The sequence below is a fragment of the Erpetoichthys calabaricus genome, chromosome 12 (genome assembly GCF_900747795.2).
Source record: "Erpetoichthys calabaricus chromosome 12, fErpCal1.3, whole genome shotgun sequence".
Classification (NCBI taxonomy): Eukaryota; Metazoa; Chordata; class Cladistia; order Polypteriformes; family Polypteridae; genus Erpetoichthys; species Erpetoichthys calabaricus.
The window spans coordinates 163,033,727-163,057,284 of record NC_041405.2 but is presented as its reverse complement, the minus strand read 5'-3'; the positions used below and the strand labels follow the sequence as shown (position 1 = coordinate 163,057,284).

Genomic DNA, 23,558 nt, shown 5'->3' with positions numbered 1-23,558 from the left:
CTACCGCAGGGTGCACACACTAGGGACAATTTAGGCTCAGGTATTCAATGAAACCCCAAACCCGACACAATTAGTAAGCTACTGTCTGGTGGCAGCTCAGCATAAGTGGGGTCAGTCTTGTACAGCCCCCTGGTTGAAGTGAAAAGGGAAAGGGGCAAGAGAAGTAGACAGGGTGGCTTGTTAATCAAAAGGGCTCGCCTGACAGCAGCCTTCCTGTGGGTGCCGTGCCTGCTCTCTTTAATACGCTGCTGCTGGGCTGTTTCTGTATTTATCTGAACTCATTTCTCAGAATGATTGTGGATGGTGTGAACACACTGTAAGCTCTGACCGAGTCACAGAAGTGGAGGGATCATCTGGAATACATAGTGGACAGGAAGGAATGTCACCTGTGAGCAAGTGCTGATGGCCTCCACTCTCTTTGCTCTTCTTGATAAGTGCTATGCTGGTCCAGTTCACTACTTTCTTGACACCATTACCACCGTCAAGAGAGGTTCATTACAGTGGCAAGCCTGCATACGTTCGCCTTACCCTTTAGCGATTGTGCAGACGTTACCCTGAAAGACCGGTTCTGATCATCCTTGACAGATGGGGTAAAGTAAAGTAAAGCGTGTTTCAAATTCAGACAAGTACTGCAGATGGCTGGCTGGCTGCTTTTCTGGCACACATTCTGCCCTGAGGGCTCGGTGGTGTTTGTTTTTCTCTACTGAGCACAGTTTCAACTGCAAGATTAAAGAAATCGGACAAGTCCTGTACTCCCTCCCTCATGTCTTGGGACTCTGTTTACCTTACAAAAGTTGTGGAGCACCTTTGCGTAATTTTAAATCCACACTGATGACAATGGCTTGCAGTTTGAACCAGACTTAACTCGCTAGGCTTTGTGCAAATGCTGTTCTCCTCCCTTAGGATGAACGCAGCTTGGCTGTTTTGCCTTTACGATGAGACATTGGGCCTTTTCAGTAGATGCCTCTCTGTCTTTAAAGGTTTTACAGATTAATGTGGAGGAAAACTGCACATCAGTTTCCTTTATTTTAGCTAACCTTTTACAGTCAAGAACATTTTAATTAGCAGATTAGACAGAGGTGTGCGCAGTGGTGGTAGTGCTGCTGCTTTGCAGTAAGGAGATTGTGGGTTCGCTTCCCAGGTCCTCCCTGTGTGGAGAGCGCTTTGAGTAGTGAGAAAAGCACTATATACAGTGGTGTGAAAAACTATTTGCCCCCTTCCTGATTTCTTATTCTTTTGCATGTTTGTCACACAAAATGTTTCTGATCATCAAACATATTTAACCATTAGTCAAATGTAACACAAGTAAACACAAAATGCAGTTTTTAAATGGTGGTTTTTATTATTTAGGGAGAAAAAAAATCCAAACCTACATGGCCCTGTGTGAAAAATTGCCCCCTTGTTAAAAAATCACCTAACTGTGGTGTATCACACCTGAGTTCAATTTCCGTAGCCACCCCCAGGCCTGATTACTGCCACACCTGTTTCAATCAAGAAATCACTTAAATAGGAGCTGCCTGGCACAGAGAAGTAGACCAAAAGCACCCCAAAAGCTAGACATCATGCCAAGATCCAAAGAAATTCAGGAACAAATGAGAACAGAAGTAATTGAGATCTATCAGTCTGGTAAAGGTTATAAAGCCATTTCTAAAGCTTTGGGACTCCAGCGAACCACAGTGAGAGCCATTGTCCACAAATGGCAAAAACATGGAACAGTGGTGAACCTTCCCAGGAGTGGCCGGCCGACCAAAATTACCCCAAGAGTGCAGAGACGACTCATCCGAGAGGTCACAAAAGACCCCAGGACAACGTCTAAAGAACTGCAGGCCTCACTTGCCTCAATTAAGGTCAGTGTTCACGACTCCACCATAAGAAAGAGACTGGGCAAAAACGGCCTGCATGGCAGATTTCCAAGACGCAAACCACTGTTAAGCAAAAAGAACATTAGGGCTCGTCTCAATTTTGCTAAGAAACATCTCAATGATTGCAAAGACTTTTGACTCATCAGTCCACAAGGTATTTTCCCAAAAGTTGAACTTTTTGGAAGGCAAATGTCCCGTTACATCTGGCGTAAAAGGAACACAGCATTTCAGAAAAAGAACATCATACCAACAGTAAAATATGGTGGTGGTAGTGTGATGGTCTGGGGTTGTTTTGCTGCTTCAGGACCTGGAAGGCTTGCTGTGATAGATGGAACCATGAATTCTACTGTCTACCAAAAAATCCTGAAGGAGAATGTCCGGCCATCTGTTCGTCAACTCAAGCTGAAGCGATCTTGGGTGCTGCAACAGGACAATGACCCAAAACACACCAGCAAATCCACCTCTGAATGGCTGAAGAAAAACAAAATGAAGACTTTGGAGTGGCCTAGTCAAAGTCCTGACCTGAATCCAATTGAGATGCTATGGCATGACCTTAAAAAGGCGGTTCATGCTAGAAAACCCTCAAATAAAGCTGAATTACAACAATTTTGCAAAGATGAGTGGGCCAAAATTCCTCCAGAGCGCTGTAAAAGACTCATTGCAAGTTATCGCAAACGCTTGATTGCAGTTATTGCTGCTAAGGGTGGCCCAACCAGTTATTAGGTTCAGGGGGCAATTACTTTTTCACACAGGGCCATGTAGGTTTGGATTTTTTTTTCTCCCTAAATAATAAAAACCACCATTTACAAACTGCATTTTGTGTTTACTTGTGTTATATTTGACTAATGGTTAAATGTGTTTGATGATCAGAAACATTTTGTGTGACAAACATGCAAAAGAATAAGAAATCAGGAAGGGGGCAAATAGTTTTTCACACCACTGTAAATGTAAAAGAATAATAATTATTATTATTAGATTCAAAGCAATGAAAACCAGCCAGAGGTGTGCCGAGGGCTCCCATGCCTCTGTCCCCAAGTTGCAGCCTTCATCAATTACAAGGAGCATTCTGTACCCCTGCTTTCCATGCTTATGACTCAATGTGAACAACAGGGCTGTTGACGCCACAGCTAGCAGCCTTTCAGAGGAGCACATCCCTTCTCACAAGATGCCGATTGCTGACCCTGTAAAATGAGACATTTACGGCCAAGCAGTGACAAATGCTCACATTGCAGCACCAGTATACTTTAGCTCTCCCAGTCTGCAAGGAAATGATGATAAAGAGGAATTCCATATATAGCGGCAATTACAAACTGTTCTTGAAAACTGTGTAAATGGCAAGGATATCACCTTGAGGTAAATTGATAGGAGGTTTCAGGTTAATGACTCGGAGAAATCTTATAGGCAAGTCAATATATGGCTGACACATTTTAAAACGTGACTCACGCCCCCTGATATCTGGAAATTTACATTGAGACCTCTAGTAATGGGAGCCTAATAACATGCTGGCACCAGGTTAGTGCATGGAGCAGGTCATGCGGCTGCTCTGATAGTGCTGCCCCTTTGCTAATCAGTAGTTCACAGTGAAGACCACCAGATGAAATTAGCTTACACCGCTGCCTGGGCTGTATGTGGCTATCACTGTGTCTTGAATAAATGAAGGCAAGGAAAGTTCCGGAAAGCTCTTTTCTACATCGGAGCAAGTTAACTCTTGCTATGTGTTTTGTGTTTTAAACTTGAAAAGGAAAACCAAAACCTGCTGCCACGTCAACTGTGATTTGGCACAATCTTCTTGCAGGGCACTTTGAAATTGCAACTCCTCTGTCACAGTTTGCCTCTGGAGTTCACTCCAAGATGTGTGAGTACTTTACCCTTCAGTTCTACTCAAAAGTCTATTCTACAGGCCATCATTAGTTTTAAACTGCACTATAATTGTACTTGTGTATATCAAAAGACTCCACAGACTTAGTTCAAATTCGACTTTTAGTGATGGAAATGCCGACATCAAGACACACAATGTCTGAACTTGAATAAGATCTTGTAACCAATAACATTTATGTTAAACACGCTTGGTTAAACTTTCACACCAGCCCAGGCCTCGCATGTCGTTTTTGAGAGCCTTGACCTAGCAGCGTTAACTGTAAGAACGATCAGAGGAGACCCGTTGTTACGTTAAGTAATGGCTGCTCTGTCTCAATATCACATCTAGCAACTTATAGAAATAGACGAGGAGGTTTCCACTTCAGCTGTGTGACTGCTGGGTTTGCCCCAAATTCCCGTGACCCTGTACGAGACCACTCTGCCACTATGCATCCCTCCCTTTATTCCTATCAAATTTTATCTCTTAAACTGTAAATCAGGGAGAACTGAAATATGAAACATTTTAATGTAAAACACAATTTAAAATTAAATGTTCCCATGTGTAATACAGAATATAGTGATCACTATCTATGCTCCCTGGAGGTGGATGTTATGGAAGAGTGTGTTTGATGGCTCAGATTTCAGTGCTTTTAGAGCGCTTATCTTGAAATGATACGTTAAAAGGCACTGCAGCTTTTATGTGCTTATTAGTCTGTGCTGTCTGCACATTGTCTCTGGGTGCAGTTTTTTTGCCAACATCTCAAAGAAATGCTTTGTTAAATTTGCCCGGTGTGGAAATGGATGCGGAATTGGACTGGTGTTCTTTTTAATGCATAACTCACATTGAGACATTTGTTGCCAAAACTGTGAATATTAATGGATAGACATATACACAGTGCCAAGGACATGTGTTTTCTCATAGTTAATAACTTCAATTTCAAATTGGCACATATCACAGCCTACTTGATTTGACTCGGAGGGGTCTTGTGTCTAAACATGCATAGTAATCTGCTCTTCCTTACTATGTCTGCATGTTTTCTTCAGCCTCCTCCCAAATCTTGATGACAGACACGTTAGGTTAACAGGTGTGTGTGAGATGTGATGGACTGGCATCTCCTCCAGAGCCGACTCCTGCCTTAAGCCTAGTATTCCTGGGATGGGCTAAATGTGCTCTGTGACCCTGTAAAGGACGAAGAGAGGATTTACAGAAAACTGCATACTTCATTATTAAAAATGTAAGCAGATTTAGTGAAAAACTTGTCAAGTGAGAAGGAGCCATTGACCTGACTGAAGTTGGTTACGTTTTTAATATTGAAATTTTTACCATGGTAATCACACCTGTGTGGTGAGCAACAACTGTAATGATGCATCAGCATGTGGATTTCGTTGTGCTTAAGCCTTGGCTTATTGAGTGGCTAATTTGTTCCAAACATTTAAAAAAAGGAGCCTCATTAATTTGTTCAAATTTGTTCCAAACATTTAAAAAAAGGAGCCTCATTAATTTGTTCAATCAGAAAGAAACTGCCATACACTAAAGTTACTACTGCTATTACTGAGGGAAAGAAGAACTTCGCCTAATACATCATCTTCTTGTTTTGAAACAAATATACAAACGGCTTACTTTAATAAATAAATTGGAACCAAAGATTAAAATTCTCCCAAGTCGTTAATGTGTTAAATGTAAAACAAAATCGTAAAGAGTTAGAGTGAATGTGTATTTAATGTTCCCTTTGCTTAATACTGGAATTGACTTCTTAAAATGCAGCACGGTGGCGCAGTGGGTACCGCTGTTGCCTCGCAGTTAGGAGACCCGGGTTCTCTTCCCAGGTCCTCCCTGCGTGGAGTTTGCATGTTCTCCCCGTGTCTGTGTGGGTTTCCTCCGGGCACTCCAGTTTCCTCCCACAGTCCAAAGACATTCAGGTTAGGTGGATTGGCGATTCTAAATTGGCCCTAGTGTGTGCTTGGTGTGTTTGTGTGTGTGTCCTGTGGTGGGTTGGCACCCTGCCCGGGATTGGTTTCTGCCTTGTGCCCTGTGTTGGCTGGGATTGGCTCCAGCAGACCCCCGTGGCCCTGTGTTCAGATTCAGCGGGTTGGAAAATGGATGGATGGATGGACTTCTTAAAATGTGATGAAGTGCCTCACTGGGTCACATGTTCTGGGCCTGCACTAAACTAACATCATTTTGGACAAAAGTTTTTAAGTGCCTCTCAGACAGCCTTGGTATCACAATCCCTCCTAACCCATTAACAGCTGTGTTCGGTGTTCTTCCAGATGGACTTGAAGTAGAGTAAGGACAAGCAAACGGTGATTGCATTCACTACACTTTTGGCACGCAGACTTATTTTGTTAAATTGGAAGAATCCTAATTCTCCTCTTATAAGTCAGTGGGAAACCGATGTTTTATATTATTTGAAATTGGAAAAAATCAAATTTTCAGTTAGAGGATCTGTACAACATTTTTTCAAAACATGGCAGGATTTAATCAATATTATTTTAGAATAAGAGAAATAACTATTATTGCATTTAACTCCCTTCTCCATCTCTTATTTACATAGATATTCACTTCTCCCTTTCTTTTGTTTAATGTTGCCTTATTAAAAAGCCTAAAGCAATTTTCCGATAGCTAAGCTCTCCTTCTCAGGGGTGGGGTTTGATTAGTCTTCAAATTTGTTGGGTTATAAATTGATCTGTTTGTATGGAATGATTACAATGAAAATTAATAAAATAAAAATATTAAAAAAAAAAAAAAATGTGATGAAGTGAGCCACATTGCCCACCTGTCTGGCTCCCCGGGGGTACACACTGCAGTTTAAATTGTAATTTATAAAGCGGTGAAAATGAATGACTTCCACAAACCCTGACTTCCACCTTTGCTTTATCGAGTAACAAGTAGTACTAGGGTGTTGTACCGTGTTAGCCATTATGAATGTAGAGAAAAGCCAAGCAAAATGACCCCTTTTATTGGCTAACTAGAAAGATTACAATATGCAAGCTTTCGAGGCAACTCAGGCCCCTTCTTCAGGCAAGATGTAATCAAGTAACAAGTAAACTTTTAAGTTTTAACATTTACTAGAAAGAAGCAAAGTCCTTTTTACAGTCGGGAATGAACTGCCACCTTTGCCCCTACATGAGAGTCAAAGCAAACGCTAGTTATAAAGTGGCACGAGGCGCGTTTAAAACTACTGGCTTATCGGGCACTGCGGGCCTATGCCAAGGAAGTCATTAACCGAGACAACAATCGGGCGAAATGCAAATTAGATTTGGAGAAGTGACACTGGAAGCCCTTCGCACTGTAGTGTCACTTAACGCCGGTGTTGTGCCCGCGAGTGACCCCCGTATCCGCGCACGAACGGACTACTTTGGCGTACGGATTTACACTCGCGGTGTCCTGCCTGCCTCACGTGCTTTCTGCCATCCATGTTGCAGACAACGGTGCACATTTACAAGAATTTAGAATTTAAGCTAAAACTGAAGATGACAGAACAGTCTGCTGTAACTTGATGATTTGAGCGCCGATTTGCTTAAAACTTCTCAAACAATCAAACCCGAGGTGTGCTTTGGACGTTAAAGTTGTATCTTAATGTGCCAAAGTTACAAGGTTTACGTAAACCTGGAACTCTTTCGTACTAGGGTGTTGTACCGTGTTAGCCATTATGAATGTGGAGAAAAGCCAAGCAAAATGACACCTTTTATTGGCTAACTAAAAAGATTACAATATGCAAGCTTTCGAGGCAACTCATGCCGCTTCTCTACCCCCTGATCACATCTGGCCTGAAGAAGGGGCCTGAGTTGCCTCGAAAGCTTGCATACTGTATAATCATTTTAGTTAGCCAATAAAAGGTGTCATTTTACCTGGAACTCTTTAAATTTCAATTTTAGATAACGCTTGAAAAGTTCCATTCGAACTGCATACTTAGTAAGTATGTGTACGAATTATTAAAAAAAAAATCTTTCCCATTAGATTGAGTGAGACCTGACACGAAGACAGCGGGCCTGCCGTAATCGCGAAGACGGCCAGCAGTCCACAAGATGAGAGTTTCAAAAACACGCTAAAGGACGTTTGATGCGAGCATTCGCGGACACAAACTGCTGCCTCTGAAAGTAAATAGAAAGTGTTGATGTGGATGAGCTCGTTCGGGCATAAAACGCGTGCAAACTCACCCGGCGGTAGTCCTTCCAGCGAGACTCCTCCTTCCGTTCTGTAGCTGCGATCTCTTTGCTCTCCGCGCCCGAAACTGACCAATGAGCGTCAAGGCGGCAGTCGAACACGTGGTCGTAGTGCCCTGCTATGGCCGCCTTCGGCTGGCCTTTCTGAGCAGCAGTTCAGCCTGCACGAGAAAGCCGAGTTTGTATTATTGGCGTAATACAGTGGTGCAGAGACGTGATCGGTGTTTTTAATTGTTGTCATTCACTAGCGCCACGTTATTTCCACCGTCCTTTTTATTTGCCTGTCTTCCAGAAACATAACTGTCTGTGCCTCAGGTTGGTTTGGGTGTTTCTTTTCTTTCCCCCCAGTGTTTGGAGCGAGTGAATCTCCGCGTCCCCAAGCCTCTGCCCCGGAGTTGACTCCAATGGATGCTAATGGAGTCTTAACTGCAGAGCTCCGCCCGGCTATCCACTTGTTAAGAGTTGGGTCGTGGGGGGCTTAGCCGACTCGAATAATCCTCCAGTGTGGAGACTCCGACCCAGGAAGGCCCCCTTAAGGCCGCACTGTGCCGGTGAGCAGTGCTTGCCTTCTTGTCCGTGTTGTCATGGAGACGAGACGTGATGTCGCGAAGTGCTTTTTGCCGCTCGTGGTTGACTTCCATAGGAGGAGCAGCGATGAAGCCCACGACGTAGTGACATTGAAGCAGAGAGTTAGGATGATGGCAGAAACGAGCGTCCTGAAAACACGTAAATTAAAATAAAACACTCGAGTAGGAGCTTTCAAAATGAACGTAAGTGTATCTGTCTGTGTACAGTGGTGGCGACGCCAGGCTTGCTTTCGCGTGGAAGACCCGTGAATTGATCACTTCTTGGTCTAAGCTTTGTAACGACTTATGTGTATTGTGAATTAATTTTACAATCCATGAATCCATCTAAAAAGGAAGTTTTCCTGCTTCTTTGGTCAAATTGTAAGTTTTATATATGAACCAAGTACACTTTATGTTTCTTATTTCATCTTTAAAATCCGTTATTTGCTAAAAGCATTGCTTGTTAATATCGGTTTCTCTTTCAGTCACTATGAGCTGTCGTAGTTTATTCGGATGACCACCGATTCAATGAGCAGAGCGCTAACACTCGCCGTTTAGCCCGCACATCACCTTTGTCTGCCTAGAAAAAGCGAAACGTTTTATTTTTGGTTCAACTAAATGCCATTTTTTTTTTTTCCGAATATTCTTTTGCTTACCCCTCAAGCCCCCCTCTTCCCATGATGTTTCTTTATCCGAATGTATTTTTATCCGCACCTTATCTGCTTCACTTTTCATTTTGTTTTTCTGTGACCTGACCTTGGTTTGTCATTACTTATTCTTAATATCATTGCCTTATCTGAATTGTTTTTATTTTCTTGTAAAAGAAAGCACTTTGAACTATATTGTTGTATGGAACTGTGCAATCGAAATAAATGTTGTATTCGTAATCTTTAAGAGCACCGCACAGCACTGCTTCTTTAGGTACTGAGACCCTGGAAAGATTTTTACTTCTTTGTAAATTCCTTGGGCAAAGTGACATTAGGTGGCATGTTGTTTTTTCTGTCCAATATGTCCATTTTGGGTCACTGTCCTCTTAAATAGTTGAAATCTTTTTTTTTTAGTTTTTTTCTTCATCTTTGCCCAGTGACCCGTTTTCCTTTGGGTTTGAGCTACCTTTAGTCATACAGTCCTTTGGCCTTTTAAAGGTTGTGGGGTTATATGGTTTTGTCTTCTTGGTGCCCCTGCAATCATACATTTTGCGCTGTCATCAGGTTTTCCATCCATCCATTATCCAACCCGCTATATCCTAACACAGGGTCACAGGGGGTCTGCTGGAGCCAATTCCAGCCAACACAGGGCACAAAGCAGGAAACAAACTCTGGGCAGGGCGCCAGCCCACCACAGGGCATACACTAGGGACAATTTAGGATCACCAATGCACCTAACCTGCATGTCTTTGGACAGTGGGAGGAAACCCACGCAGACACTGGGAGAACATGCAAACTCCACGCAGGGAGGACCCAGAAAGCGAACCCAGGTCTCCTAACTGTGAGGCAGCAGTGCTACCCACTGCACCACCGTGCTGCCCAGGTTTTCCTCTTTGTGCCATATTTATAATTATCGTTACATACTTTAGTTTCAGTATTTCTTGGACACTCTGTAAAGTTCCCCCCCTCCTGCTCTTTGTGACTTTTTCTCTGAAAAGGGGTTGATTTAAATAGCCCCCTAAAAACACATTTTCTTATATCATTTAAAGTTGTCTTGTGTGGCAAATAAATAGTTCCTAAGTACAGTACTTTAGGTAAAATAATTGTTTTTAAAAGTCCAGCATTCCCTTCCATGGTTATTTTCTTATAGTCCTAATAGTCTTGAGATTCTCTTTTGAAGTCCGATTAATTTATAGCAGAAATCTGATAAGCAGCAGCTCCTTATTTGGCAGTGGTGAGCCATTGTTTCTGGTTGTATGGTGCAGTCCTTGGATGCATATGCCGTCAGGCACTATTTGGGCATATCCATTCTTTCAGTTTTTTTTTGTTCTACTGTATATTTTATCTTTGATAACTTTAATCAAAATGTGGTCACTCCAAAAAAAAAACAAAACAAACTCCAAAAGGGCACTTGGCAGTTGGTAATGCTCTAATGTCCTCTGGGCAGTTGGTAATGCTCTAATGTCCTCTGGGCAGTTGGTAATGCTCTAATGTCCTCCGGGCAGTTGGTAATGCTCTAATGTCCTCCATAGCTGCTAAGTAAATTTCTGTTGAATGTAATGAAGACTTCAGAGCTCCTGCTTCCAATGGAATAACACCTGGAGACCGGTCTGCACAGCCTGTGCTTGTACCTGCTGCTACTGGAAAAGCAACAGAAGGCCTAACTTAACCAAACCGTTCAGTAAGAGCGTGTGGGTTGTTGTAATGTAAGGCAGAGTGTAAGGATCAGGGCCAGAATGCCACTGCAAGGCAAGTCTTGTCATGGCTCCCTTGCGTTATCTGTTTCTAAAGCATGAAAGGCATCACTGATCACATTATAATACCAGCTTTAAGTAGAGGAAGTTAACTTTGCTGAGGTGGAGACAAGTCACAGTCTAAGAAGGGACAGGCTGCAAGTTATTCACTCGTGGCTCAAGTTGTAACTTTGTGTGTCAGATATTGTGAATGCTTCCCCTTATTAAATATTTTTTCTATGCTGTTCTGCTCCTTAAATTAGAAATAACTGTGGGAGTTCTGAATGAGCAGAAAGATATTATATAGCATTTTTTCTAGATAAACAAACGTGCTTTACATATACAGTAGTGGTGTCACTTTATCCACCACCAAAGTGCAGCATCCATGTGGATTTTGCAACAACAGCCATACGCTCGCCACACACTCGCTATTAGATGGTGAAGGGCAGAGTGAGAGTTAGCCAGTTAGGGACATGGGGTGATTAGAGGGCCAGAATGGACAAGGGCAGGGTGGGCAGTTTAGCCAGGACATTGGGAAACACCCTACTCCTTTCCAAAGATATCAGGACCACAGTTTCACTTCTCACCTGAAGGAAGGCACTTTTATAGCACAGTGTCCCTGGTACTGCACTGTGGTGCTGGGGTCCACACTCAGGGGTAAGTGTCCCCCAATTTGCCTCACCAACTCATCTTCCAGCAGTAATCCAAATTTTCTCTGATTGTCCTCCTGTTCAGGTACTGGCCAGGCCCAAACAATGTCCTTGAGCTGTTCCTGAGCGACCAACAGACGTGCCAGTGCACTTACTCGTTATTGGTTTGTTGAATTGGAGTAATGGGCTTGTCAAAGATGGGGTTAAGTACCATGGCAAGAATCCTGTAGTAACTGTGCAGATAAAGTGCATATCTGCAAGGACATTTAGCATCATGTGCTCAAACCTCAGTGCCTGGAGCCTTTCACGACATGCGCCATAATAAATATCGATTAGCAGGTGACAGAGTGGCTGCACAAAGCAATAAGGTCAGCTTCTCAGAAACATTAAATGAGAATGAAATGTAATTGCAAAGTTTTAACAGACAGACCTGCAACTAAAAATGAAGGTAATCCATTAAGAAAAAGGATGATGGAGCGCCGAGTAGGCAGGAGTTCAGCCTGGATTTTTGGAGATATTAGCTCTTTATACACATACTGACTATGCCAGAAACTGACAAGTTAATTCCAGTGTCAGGAATATGGGGGGGCAAAAAAAATGAAACCGAGTTTTCCAGGAAAGGTGACATAGCCATTTGCTAGGCCAAGGCCTACTATGACTGGTGAGTAGATCTGGAAATTCTTATCAGAGTTGCTCAGTTATGGGACCAGCACGTGAAATATGCCACAGCTTTATGCAAGATGGAGTCCCGTTGATACTAGTAAACTAAAGATAAGGGATTCTGGTAGTGACAGCTAGTCAGATACTGAAGGAAGGGAAGTGCATTCTGTCTACACACTAGGGTGGTAAATGAGCCCCGCTACTCCCAGACGTGGCCAAGTGCTGTCTAGTTAACGGGCCAAGGAGCAGTGCACCCGGGCGATAGTGAAGCAGGGGGCACCTGGCGCCCTTTTCCAGGAACCCGATCTCCGTGAGCTTTCAGCGCGTATCAAATGCAGTCCTTGTGTGTTCAGACGCTCGCTGCTTCATGTTTGTTTCTGCTTTCTTTCACTTTCTCGTCCAATTGAGTCTGTGATCCAAGTGCATTGTGCTAAGAATGCATATGCAAATCTCACAAACACACAACGTTTTCATTCTCTTCCACCCCCACCTATTTATTTTTGGACAAGCCAACTGTGACATTGGTGCTTATCGACCTTTTGCATAACTGTTAGGTTCCTCGTCCCCTGCACTGTCAGACAGGGAAGTTATTGAGCTGTCCTCCTGTATGGGCAAGAAAATGTATTCCTGGGATGTTTCATTTCTCAAGTAGGCTTATATTTTTATATTCAGTTCATCTTTATATGGCACATTCACACAGCAAACTATCACAAGGTGCTTTACAAAGCACAAGACCACAGCAGCGGTGTTCTTTAGTCATGTGTTGTACTGCCGTTTTACCGCTCACTGTGAAAACTGCTATATTTAGTGAATAATGACGTGACTGAAGCCTCAAGGCCTGCTTTCTGGAATTTCCTCCTCATCTGCTGTGCTGGCGTCCTGTTGAATGAAGTTGATGTCTTCACTTTGCTTCTTGATTCTGCAGTTTCTAATTGAGAGAGACTTGATACCTGAGTGGTTGAGCAGCAGGTGGTGGGAGTGCGTTTGACGCTGGCATTTACCCTGATGACTGCGTATCATCTGCTGGTTTCATATGAAGTTATCTATGCCATGCTGATAGGCCTATGCCAAGTAACGCTTACCACAAACTCTCCCTAGAGTCCCGTTCTACTTCCTTGTCAGAATGGTGGACGGCAACAACTTTACCCTTTGCATTCAGAGCTCGCCACCTCGAGATGCAAATGCACATCTTACATAAGCGAGCTGATCGCCTGCGGTTTGATGTACGCGGCTTCCTCCCTGGACTTTCAGTATTGCATTCTGCTGCACTTCCTCCCCTCTGGGCTGTGCTCACGGAAGGCCGTCTTACTCTGAGCCCCGTGATACTACTGGTTATGTGGTCCCATTTACGCATGAAGCGCTGTGTGATATGTAAATATCTAACGTATAGAAGATAGGGGTGTGAGTCCTTGGTGTCTTTTGGGTTCATTCTGTTAACAGCCATGATGTAGACTAAGGGCAGGAAAACATAACTTCAGTCTACTCCGATCCAAGGGCGTTCAGCCTCTAATACCCCAACCATAATGAAAGTGAAGGCAAAGTCCATGCAACCGAGGTAGTGTGCTTTAAGCCAAAGTGTCATTTAATGACACAAAGCCGTATTGCCATTGTCACCACTCCACTCAGACCGGGTAAGCAGTGAAGCTCGGAGTTGGTACAGGGCAATGAGGCAGATACGTCTAATCACAATAAATGCCACCTTTAAAAGAGTATGACTATTCGGGATTCAACTGTAACTAAGCTCACATTGGGAAGGGCATGACTGGCGTACTCGTATGTGAGCACATCTATAACATTGGCACCCTTTATGTTTCAGTCTTGCATTGATATTTACCTGCTTGCTTTTGTTTCTTTACAGGCTCTTCTCTTGTTTGCTGGCAGCACCAAGCACCCTCCACAACACTGCGCCCACTCCAGCCCATTGACTCCCACTGAGAGACATGCGTTGCTCAAGTCGAGCTGGGACGGCACACATCTGCCACTGCACTGCATAAAAATAGCGGCAGGACTCTGGATGGTCAAAGCGAAGCCCTCCAAGGTGCCAGGTTTGACACCCAAGGTCAGTGCTTGCAAAAGCAAAGGGGAGTGCTGACTGAAGCCTCTCGGCTGCACCTCTTTTAGAGAAGCATCGGCTTCAGGAGATTGGCAGAACAGTTTTAAATGCTCTGAGGCCCAGCCCTCTGAAGCAGCTTGACAGGATCTCCGATTTAGGCACATCTTTCTCTCATTGTCTAGGCCTGTGGCCTCCAAGAAAACATCTCCATGGCAATGAAGCTGCAAGCCGTCATGGAGAACTTGCACAGGCAGCAGAGGGCCAAACTTCAAATGGAACTTGAGCAACAGCAGCAGCAGCAATTAGCCAGCCATTCCCAGGCTCCACCGACATCCGCTTCCAACTCAAGGAAAGAAGACTCGACAGAAAGCAAAGCCAGCAAAAGCTTCGGGCAGGAGGACGTGGCTGCAGAACAAGCACCAGGACTGCAGCGCACTCAGATGGCAGCTCTGGCAGCGATGAGGGCTGCAGCGGCGGGACTTCAGAGGCACTCAGATAGTTCACTCTCTGAGAATGGTAGCACAGTCCCCGAGGAAGAGGAGGATGAGGAAGAGGATGATGAAGAGGAGGGAGCTGAGCGCTACAAGGAGATGATGGGGTCAGATGAGGAGGAGCACATGTGAGTAGCAACGTAGATGCACTTTCACTGTATGTGGTGTTCGGAGTAACCGTGCCAGTGTATAGTAATCACCCTCCGCAGTAATAGAAGTGTGGCATACACTAGGAAGAAAAGATTTAGGGGGTCTCCAGGACGTATGTGCCAAAATAGTTCTGATGTGTGGGCACCAGCCTTATACAGTATGTGATTCTACTCCTGGTTCTAAATAGCATTGGTAGATCAACATGGTATGTTTGCCTGAGCCATTTATGCCAAGGAGACTGGTGAGCCTCAATTGGAATATTGAGAAAGATTAGTGGAACATAGAAATGTCTGACTAGAAAGCACCATGGAGCTTCACGAGTGCTCAGAGGGTGGTGCTCAAGTTGTGGAGTAGAAGCTCTGTCGAGATCTCCTCTGTTCCTTTGAGGTAAGCGGTGAATTCTGGAACCCTGTGGCAGGCCGTTGTTTCAATTTGAGTGGAGGGGCTCAGTGAGGGTTCTGATGGGAACCAACTTGAATGGCTACTGGGGAAGACTGCAGTGACCCAAGTGAGATGATGTGAAGGGGTGACAAAGTTTAAACAAAAGTGAGGAAGAATGTCAGCTGGAGCGGTGTTGGACGAGTTGGATCCTGATTGGTGTAGTCGGCATTATCAATGACTTGAGTAAATGGAGCAGTTGTGTGTAGGAGCAAAATGTCAACCCACTCCCTGCCCTTTGCCATGAGTGTTGTGGTGGTGTTGATGCCCCTTCATAACTTTAGATTTGTGAGCAGTGGGTATGTGGTGAGGGTTGGTACTTTTTCCCTTTAGTTCACTGTAGGGAGGTCGTAAGGTTTGACTGCAGGATGTCCTGTGCATGGCGCTGACCGAGTCTATAGTGCACGTCTACTGCGGCTGAGCTGCCACATAAAATTAGGAAGTGAAATCAACATTATTTTATGCACTCTTCTATTCTGCCTTTTAAGCCTCAAGCATTATATCCTGGAACAGAACTTCCTGCCTTTCAACACGTTCTGGAGTTTCAGCTCAACACTATAGAGCAGAGTGGGACAGGCTCGGCCCAGGAGGCCACAATGACAGCAGCTTTTAGCAGCAGCCAGTCTGGTAATCAGATGATACAGCCGATTGTGTCCGTAAATGTTGTCAGGCTGGACTTGTCTTTTTGTGGGATTTTGTTTTGCTCACTAATATTCACACTGAATGGCCGTGACGTGGGGGGGGATGCACCGCTGTGCTTTTAGTTCCGTTTGTTTTAGTGCAAGTGCAGTTTTCATGACCATCTGACTGGGGTGTGAATTGTAAAGTGTTTGTTGGTTCCTGCCAACCGTTTTGGGCATTCACAGTTGTTGAGCAGCCAAACTCGGTCTTGTGGTCTGTGTAGATGATGTAATCAAGGAGTTCAATTATGAAAGGGTTTCCATCTGGAATTTAAAGAAGCCACATGGAAGGCTGGTAGTGCCCCAAAGCTCAGGATGACGTCCACCCAGCTTTAAAGGTATCTGGTTTCAGGTTTGACTTTGGTTTTTAATAAGCCTGAAACTAGAAGGCTGTTTTTACGTAAATGTCCCCTCATCCTATGCAGGTGAAGTCCCACTTGTTAACAAAAGTTGTCTTTGGTTGATTTCAACTTCATTTAGAGACACTTTAAAGACACTTTGGGGGGCACTTCTGTCATTTTAGGCAATTGTATGCACCCAACGGGTTGTATGGCAGTGATTGAGCATGCTGAATGGTGGGTGATGGTGCCTCAGATTCTTTTTTCTCTCTATGTCCGTTATATGAGTAGCAGCCAATGTGATAACTCAATCACGTTCCTCTGGGATGGAAGTGCTCCAATGCCTACCTTTTTCTGTTTTGTCGTAGTGGCTTCAATAAATTAGTTTCGGCCTTCAGGTGTCACTAAATTTGTCTTCACCGCTAAGATCATAGCTATAACAGTACAGAAGACCTAGGCAGATGTGTGAACATGTGTGTGGCTTATACAAAACATTTTACATGGAAGAGAGACTTGGCCTAAGAATTTGGGTGCAGCCCGTAGACTTCAGGGGTCTGCAGAGGGTCCCAACTGCAGATGAGCAAATGGATGCTTGGCTTTAGGCACCGGTGGCTGTTCTTCATAATTTTCAGCTACCTGCTGGGGCCTTGCCAGTGTCTTAAAAGTTCCCATCGTCATATGAGAACATCGACAGTGTACTGTGGCCTCTTGTGGAGAGATGCTTATGGTGTGTGAATAATTAGCTGTGCAAAGCATCTACACGGGGTGGTGGAGGAATGGTGAGTGGGCACTTTTTAACTCGGGAATCAGGATTTAGTTTTGTTGTCTCACAGGTTACTGCACCTCGGCACCTGCAGTGGTATTTGGTAATAGAATGAATTGTCTTTGAGTCATCATAATTGGCACCCTGCCCGGGATTGGTTCCTGCCTTGTGCCCTGTGTTGGCTGGGATTGGCTCCAGCGGACCCCCGTGACCCTGTGTTCGGATTCAGCGGGTTGGAAAATGGATGGATGAATGAATTGTCTTTGAGTCATCATAATAACGGGTTCATTTAGAATTGCTATACAAATCACAATGCTGCATTGGCATGAAACTCTAAAATTGGGTCCGCCTCCTCATTAAATGGATTTGCATAAATGTGTGCCAACAGGAAAATAGAAGTTACAAATTACTTTTACTTTCTCAAATACTGCAGGCTCAGTTGTCCTTGGTTGTCCTCAGTTGTCCTCTTTCTATCATCTTCAGAACAAAAAAACAAACAAAAAACGAAAGGTCCGCCATAAGTTCTAGAAGAACAATTGTACTTGGCTGTGTTTCATCATGGCTTGGCTAGAGGGCATATTTTGCCTTTTCTTACCATGCATCCAAACGACACTCCACAGAAAGCGCAGAACGCCGAGTGTTCATTGGTATTGTGTGCTTCAGATGTGCAAGATGTGCGTGCGGGAGGACAACGGCACTATCTTCATATAAACGGTACGGCCCAGCTTTGATTATATAGTGCAGTCAGTTTATTTCAGATGTATTATTTCGTGTACGCAGCACAATTACATTTGTGTTATATTCTTATTTGCCTGCAAGCAGTGCTTGAAGTGGAATCAAATGAGTGTTTAGTCAGCGTCATGTTCCTGCTGCTATATTCGTTACTTTTACACGATGGCACTCTCTTGGAGGTCGGAACACGTGGGTGGTTTGTTCTTCTTGAATCTACAAGTGCTGCAATACACTAAATACTCGAACACACTTTGGGGGTCCCCTTGAAGCTCTGAGTGCTGCTGGTACTGACCCACTTCATGCCCACAAGACCAATCAAGCATCACTATGCTGCCACTGTCCTTGTCCGTCACCCGAATTTCATTGCTTATGTAACATATCACAAGGATATGCTCCAGCTGCCCCATGACCCTGCCCCGGATAAGTGGGTTAAGAAAAATGACGGTGATTGAAGAATATTGTAATGTTGCTGACAAGATGCATTAGCCTGGGAGTCGGTCATCCACAGTATGAGCTGACATTCCATCGCGTAAATGAGCGGCTTCAAAAAGGAACTCTCATGCGACTCTCTGGCAGGTTTGTCCAAGTTCTATGGTCATTTTAAGGGCACTGAGCTACCTAGAAGAGTGATGTAAAGAGCGAGAAAGCACAGGTACTCGGAGTCTACAGGCAGCACAGCAATGAGGTGCTACAAATGTACCTGTGCTCTTCCCATTCAAACTTGGTGTGCAACACACTGATGAGGGTGCCTTCCCTCCACTCCGCCGCACTCCTGCTAAGCTAGTATCGCACAGGACTCCTGCATGCCTCCTATGGCACACGTGAGTGCCCGACTGCTTTCTTGTGAGGTTCTTACACAAAGAAAAAATGGTGACAGTTGCAGTTTGCTGCTTTGAGGAGATTTCTGCAAATGTTTCAAGTCATTCCTCAGTGATTTTATTATTTACGCTGACGGCGTGTCTAGCCAATTGGTGATGGACGATATTGACGATAACCCTGCTACCTGTCACATACCATCTCAATGCTTTCATTGCAAGACTCTTAACCTTTTCTGTCTTTGTGTGTATCCCTTTGTTTAACATATATCCTTCTTCTCTTCTTAAAACAGCAAAAGAAAATGGGATGAGGAAGACTTTGAAGAGGAAATGGAAGACGATTTTGATGACTTGGATGAGGAAGAGGACGGTGAAGAGAGTAGAGCCATAGGAGATGCAACTGTAGGCGGTAAGACCTTGGCTCACCCTCACCGTCCAGTTCCAGCTCACTCACAGTTCCTGAAGATGAAGACCCCTGTAGGCCAGGACCTGCGCATAGCCAGCCTCCCGGGCCAGGGGTCCCACAGCCAGGCAGTGGGTCAGGATCACGGCGACTGGACGTACGAAGAACAGTTCAAGCAGGTAGGTCTCAGCCTGTAAATACTTGGGATTCTTGTGTGTCCGTTAGTGGTGGCCAGTTGATTGAGCAGAGGAGAGGGCACTGGACAGATTTGACTCTTAGGGTGAGTGGCCTGGTGTTGCTGGCTTTACAGTGGAAAGAAATGTGACCAAGTTTATACTCCTGTTGGGCATTGTGGGAAGTAGGTGCTGTTTAGTGTTGATTTCCCCACCCTCTTGAAGGGATGTATTTTAAAGGAGGTGGAATTCCAAATGAACTGCACCCACTGTACTTACTTATGTGCCTGGTGCTCATAAATGGAGGCAGCTTTCATTTCTTTGTTTTTACTGACATTTCATTGTAAGTGAAGTACGTGACCTGCCATGTTTATCGACTAATGTGGCAATGAAGCTGAAAAATATTAGCATATATTGTTAAAACCATCATCCTGATATCATTAGTCATTTGTTCAGTTCTGGTCTCCATGCTACAAAAAGAAGACAAGAAGAGTGACCAGTATTAACCCTGAGCTGATGGACATGCCCTGCTCTGACAGCCTCAGAGAATTAACCCTCTTTAGTGTGGGCATCTCATCTAGATCTTCAAAATTGTCAGTGGCAGCAATAATGACGACCGCTTTCAATTGCATTGTGTCCTTGAGTACAGTATGTGATCCCCTAAGTGGAGACTGATGGGAAGGGTCTTTAAAACACGAGTCCTTAAGCATTTCTTAACACTGAAGGCGGAGGGTAACTGGAGCGAACCTGCGAGAGACTGCAATACCCTGCGCCTTACTGAGTGTAGCAAACTGAAGGGTTTCTTCTTCTGTGTGCGAGTGGCACATCGCTGGCACTGGAGGCCTTTATCACACGTGGCCCTCTGCATTTAGCGAATGACTCTGTGCTACTTAATAAATAAGGCTTCTGATTCACAGAAAGTGCTTAGTCTGCTGTTCAGGAGGCTTTAGTCAAACTCCATTTCAGCGGTTGTCCACTTTCATTGGCTAACCAACAGTCACTGTGTTGTGCTTCAGATGATTGCCCGTCAAGGTTTATATTCCAAAACGAATATTCTGAATATGATTCTGCATTCACCTTATTCGAAGTGGCTTCAGGAAGTGCTTGGCAGTGTGTATCGTGGGGGGGTCGCTGCCATTTTTGTAAAGCTGGAGTTCATACTTCCACTTTGAAACCATACTTGTAAATTTAAAATTAGATCATGGAAGCAAGCAATGAAATGGGAGAAGAACAGCAGTCCCCTGATCTGCACCATTTCTCTGGATGATGCCACTGAAACAACTTCATGGTAAAAGAATCTGACCAAACTAACATTGGCAGACATTGTGAGCGATGTAATGCAGGAAGAATCTACCAAAAAGGGTGCATGCAATGCCTGTAATTAATAATAATAATAATACATTTTATTTATATAGCGCCTTTCCCATGCTCAAGGCACTTCACAGAGTTTAAGATAGAACAGCAGGGTATACAGTATATAGCATTGTACAAACCAGATAAATAAATACAGAAGATTACGACAGTAAATTCAGAGAAAAGGCCTAACAGACAACATAATTGATGGTCTCGCACACACACACACACACACACACACACACACACAGGTTACATGAGCATCTTGACATGGAGGTAAACTGAGAGAAGGGTAATAAAGTCAAGTAGAGCTAAAAGCCTTCCTGAACAGGTGAGTTTGGAGTTGTTTTTTAAAAGAATTCATGGAGTCAGCTGACCTGATTAATTTTGGTAGGTCATTCCAGAGTCTGGGCGCTATACAGCTGAAGGCCCTGCTGTCACCCATGGAGTGTAGATTAGTGTGGGGTACAACAAGATTACCAGAATCAGAGGACCTTAGTGGGTGGGCAGGCACATAGTGATGGAGAAGGTCACTGATGTAGTTTGGTGTGAGGTTATTTAAAGCTTTGTAGGTTATTAGTAGGATTTTATATTCAATCCTGTAGGACACAGGGAGCCAGTGAAGACGGAGCAGGATGGTGTGATGTGCTCGCTGCTGCTGCTCTGTGTCAGGACTCTTACAGCTGAGTTTTGAATAAGCTGGAGCTGTGATATAAGATTAGAAGGGGCACCTGCCAGTAGGGAATTACAATAATCGATGTGGGATGTGATAACAGCAGGGACAAGTTTCTCAGCATTAGAGAAGGAGAGGAAGGAGCGAACACGGGATATGTTACGGAGGTGAAAGTAAGAAAGTTTCTTAATGTGATTTATGTGGGCGGAATAAGAGAGGGAGGAATCAAAAATGACCCCAAGATTTTTTGCAGTAGAGGCAGGTCTGATGAGATCACCGCCAAGATGGACTGGGAAGGAGCTCATTTTATGAAGTTGCAAGAGTTCAGTTTTGTTGCAATTTAATTTTAAAGTGTTTTATTCCATCCCGGTATTTAATTTCACTGAGGCAGGTTTTGAGCTGAGAAAGCTCTGAAGAAGTTGCATTTTTAACATTGAAATACAGTTGAGTATTGTCTGCATAAAAATGATAACCCAGTCCATAGCTACGAATAATATGGCCAAGGGGAAGCATATAAATAGAGAACAGAAGAGTGCCGAGGACAGAGCCCTGAGGAGCTCCTTGTGTGACTGGCGCTGAGCTGGACCTGCTGTCACCAAGACTAACAAACTCTGGGCTATCAGTCAGATAGGACCTGAACCACTGGAGGGCAGTGCCAGAGATACCCAGCATGTTCTCCATTCTGGTCTTAGTGTCAGAAGCAGAAGCGACAGACAAAAATTAGCGGGCCTCCCTGATACGTAGCATGACAAGCAGAGGGTGCAGAGAAGGCAGGACGACACACATCTTCTAACGCCCAGGTCCCTTGTACTTTATTTACTATTAATAATTAGTGAGTCTAACTCTTCCCCTCACTCTTTTTATCAGTAGTTACTTAATGCAATATTGGGGTGTCCTGTGGTGTCTGTGACAGCACATTCACTTACACTGTATAAGAAAGCCATTAAAGATCAGACTCCAGTAGCTGCATCTGGCCTCCTAACTGGGAGCTGTCACTTAACTGGGTGGCATCAGCCCTTCTCACTCCACAGTTTGCCACATTCCCCACTAGCCAAGTGCAGAAAGAGAAATGGACAGTTTTGGAGAGCGCCATTTTCTTTTCATCTAATGAGGCATTATAAAGAGAACAGGATTTAAAGAGACCCTGGGCCTTCAGAGTTTTATTTTCATTTTTATTATTATTGTTACCCAATTTTATTCAACTTGCCATCTGTTTGTTTGGGTCAAATTTTGCAATCAATTTTTACCCACTGTTATCAAACCGATTTCCGTCCATCTTTGCATGTGTGCTGATCTCTGGTGACAATGCATACTATTTCATCAGTTTTGACCTGGGATCTACACGTTCATTATGTCAAATATATATATATATATATATATATATATATATATATATATATATATACATACATAATATAGTGCTTTTAGCCAACACACACATATATGAATTAGCGGTGATGCTCAAGTGATTAGCATGTTAGACAGTTCAAGTCCAATGTAGAATAATTAATTAAGTAAATCATCCATCCATTTTCCAACCCACTGAATCCGAACACAGGGTCACGGTTGTCTGCTGGAGCCAATCCCAGCCAACACAGGGCACAAGGCAGGAACCAATCCTGGACAGGGCGCCAACCCACCACAGTTAAGTAAATCATTTTGATTAATTGATTTTGTCAAGTTACTTCATTGATCAAGTGGTTAGCTTGTTGGGCTTTCAATCAAATGGTTGAAGGTTCAAGATTAATGTACACAAACTTAATTTTTTTTTAATTATCATTTATATAGAAATTTAGCAAAATACTCTTTTCAGTGATTTGGTAATATTGGCTCAGTGGATAAAGTATTGGGCTTTTTTAAGAAAGATTGCTAGTTCAACTCTCCAATAGACCAAGTACTTCACACGTACAGTGTAAGGCTTCACCGTGGTTAGGATTTTCTGAAATGAATGTGAATTTATGTTAGGTTTCACTTTAAGGTCATAGATTTGATTCCACTCTGTCACGAATGTCAGGTCTGTCAAATCACCTTCCCACTGAAGTCAAGGTTTTTATAATGTGCTAAGGATTCTGTGGCATTAGGGTGCCAAAAAATATGTAAAAATAGGATTTTTAAGTGACATGATTTTATTCAACCAATACACTGAAAAGTAAAAAAAAAAAAAAAAAGGATTTTGTTGGTCATATGTAACTAAACAATAAAATTGAACGGCGCCCATAAAACAGTTTGTTTATTTCAATTAAAATGCGAAGATTCCTTAAATGATTCCAAAACTAGTATTTAGTTTTACAGTTTGGAACTCCACTATCCTAAATACTTTAATCAAGTTTTATATGAAATTTCACTTCCTGGCA

General features: G+C 43.6%; 1 protein-coding gene across 1 annotated transcript in view; it reads left to right on the top strand.

The window, feature by feature from the left end:
* The window catches only part of arid3a (AT rich interactive domain 3A (BRIGHT-like)), a 48,169-nt gene that overhangs the window by 7,305 nt on the left and 17,306 nt on the right, over positions 1 to 23,558 (top strand). The window contains 2 exon segments of the mRNA XM_028816671.2: positions 14,001 to 14,814; positions 18,896 to 19,184. Of these exon segments, the coding sequence (XP_028672504.2) occupies positions 14,405 to 14,814; positions 18,896 to 19,184 (699 nt within the window). The 5' untranslated portion in view covers positions 14,001 to 14,404.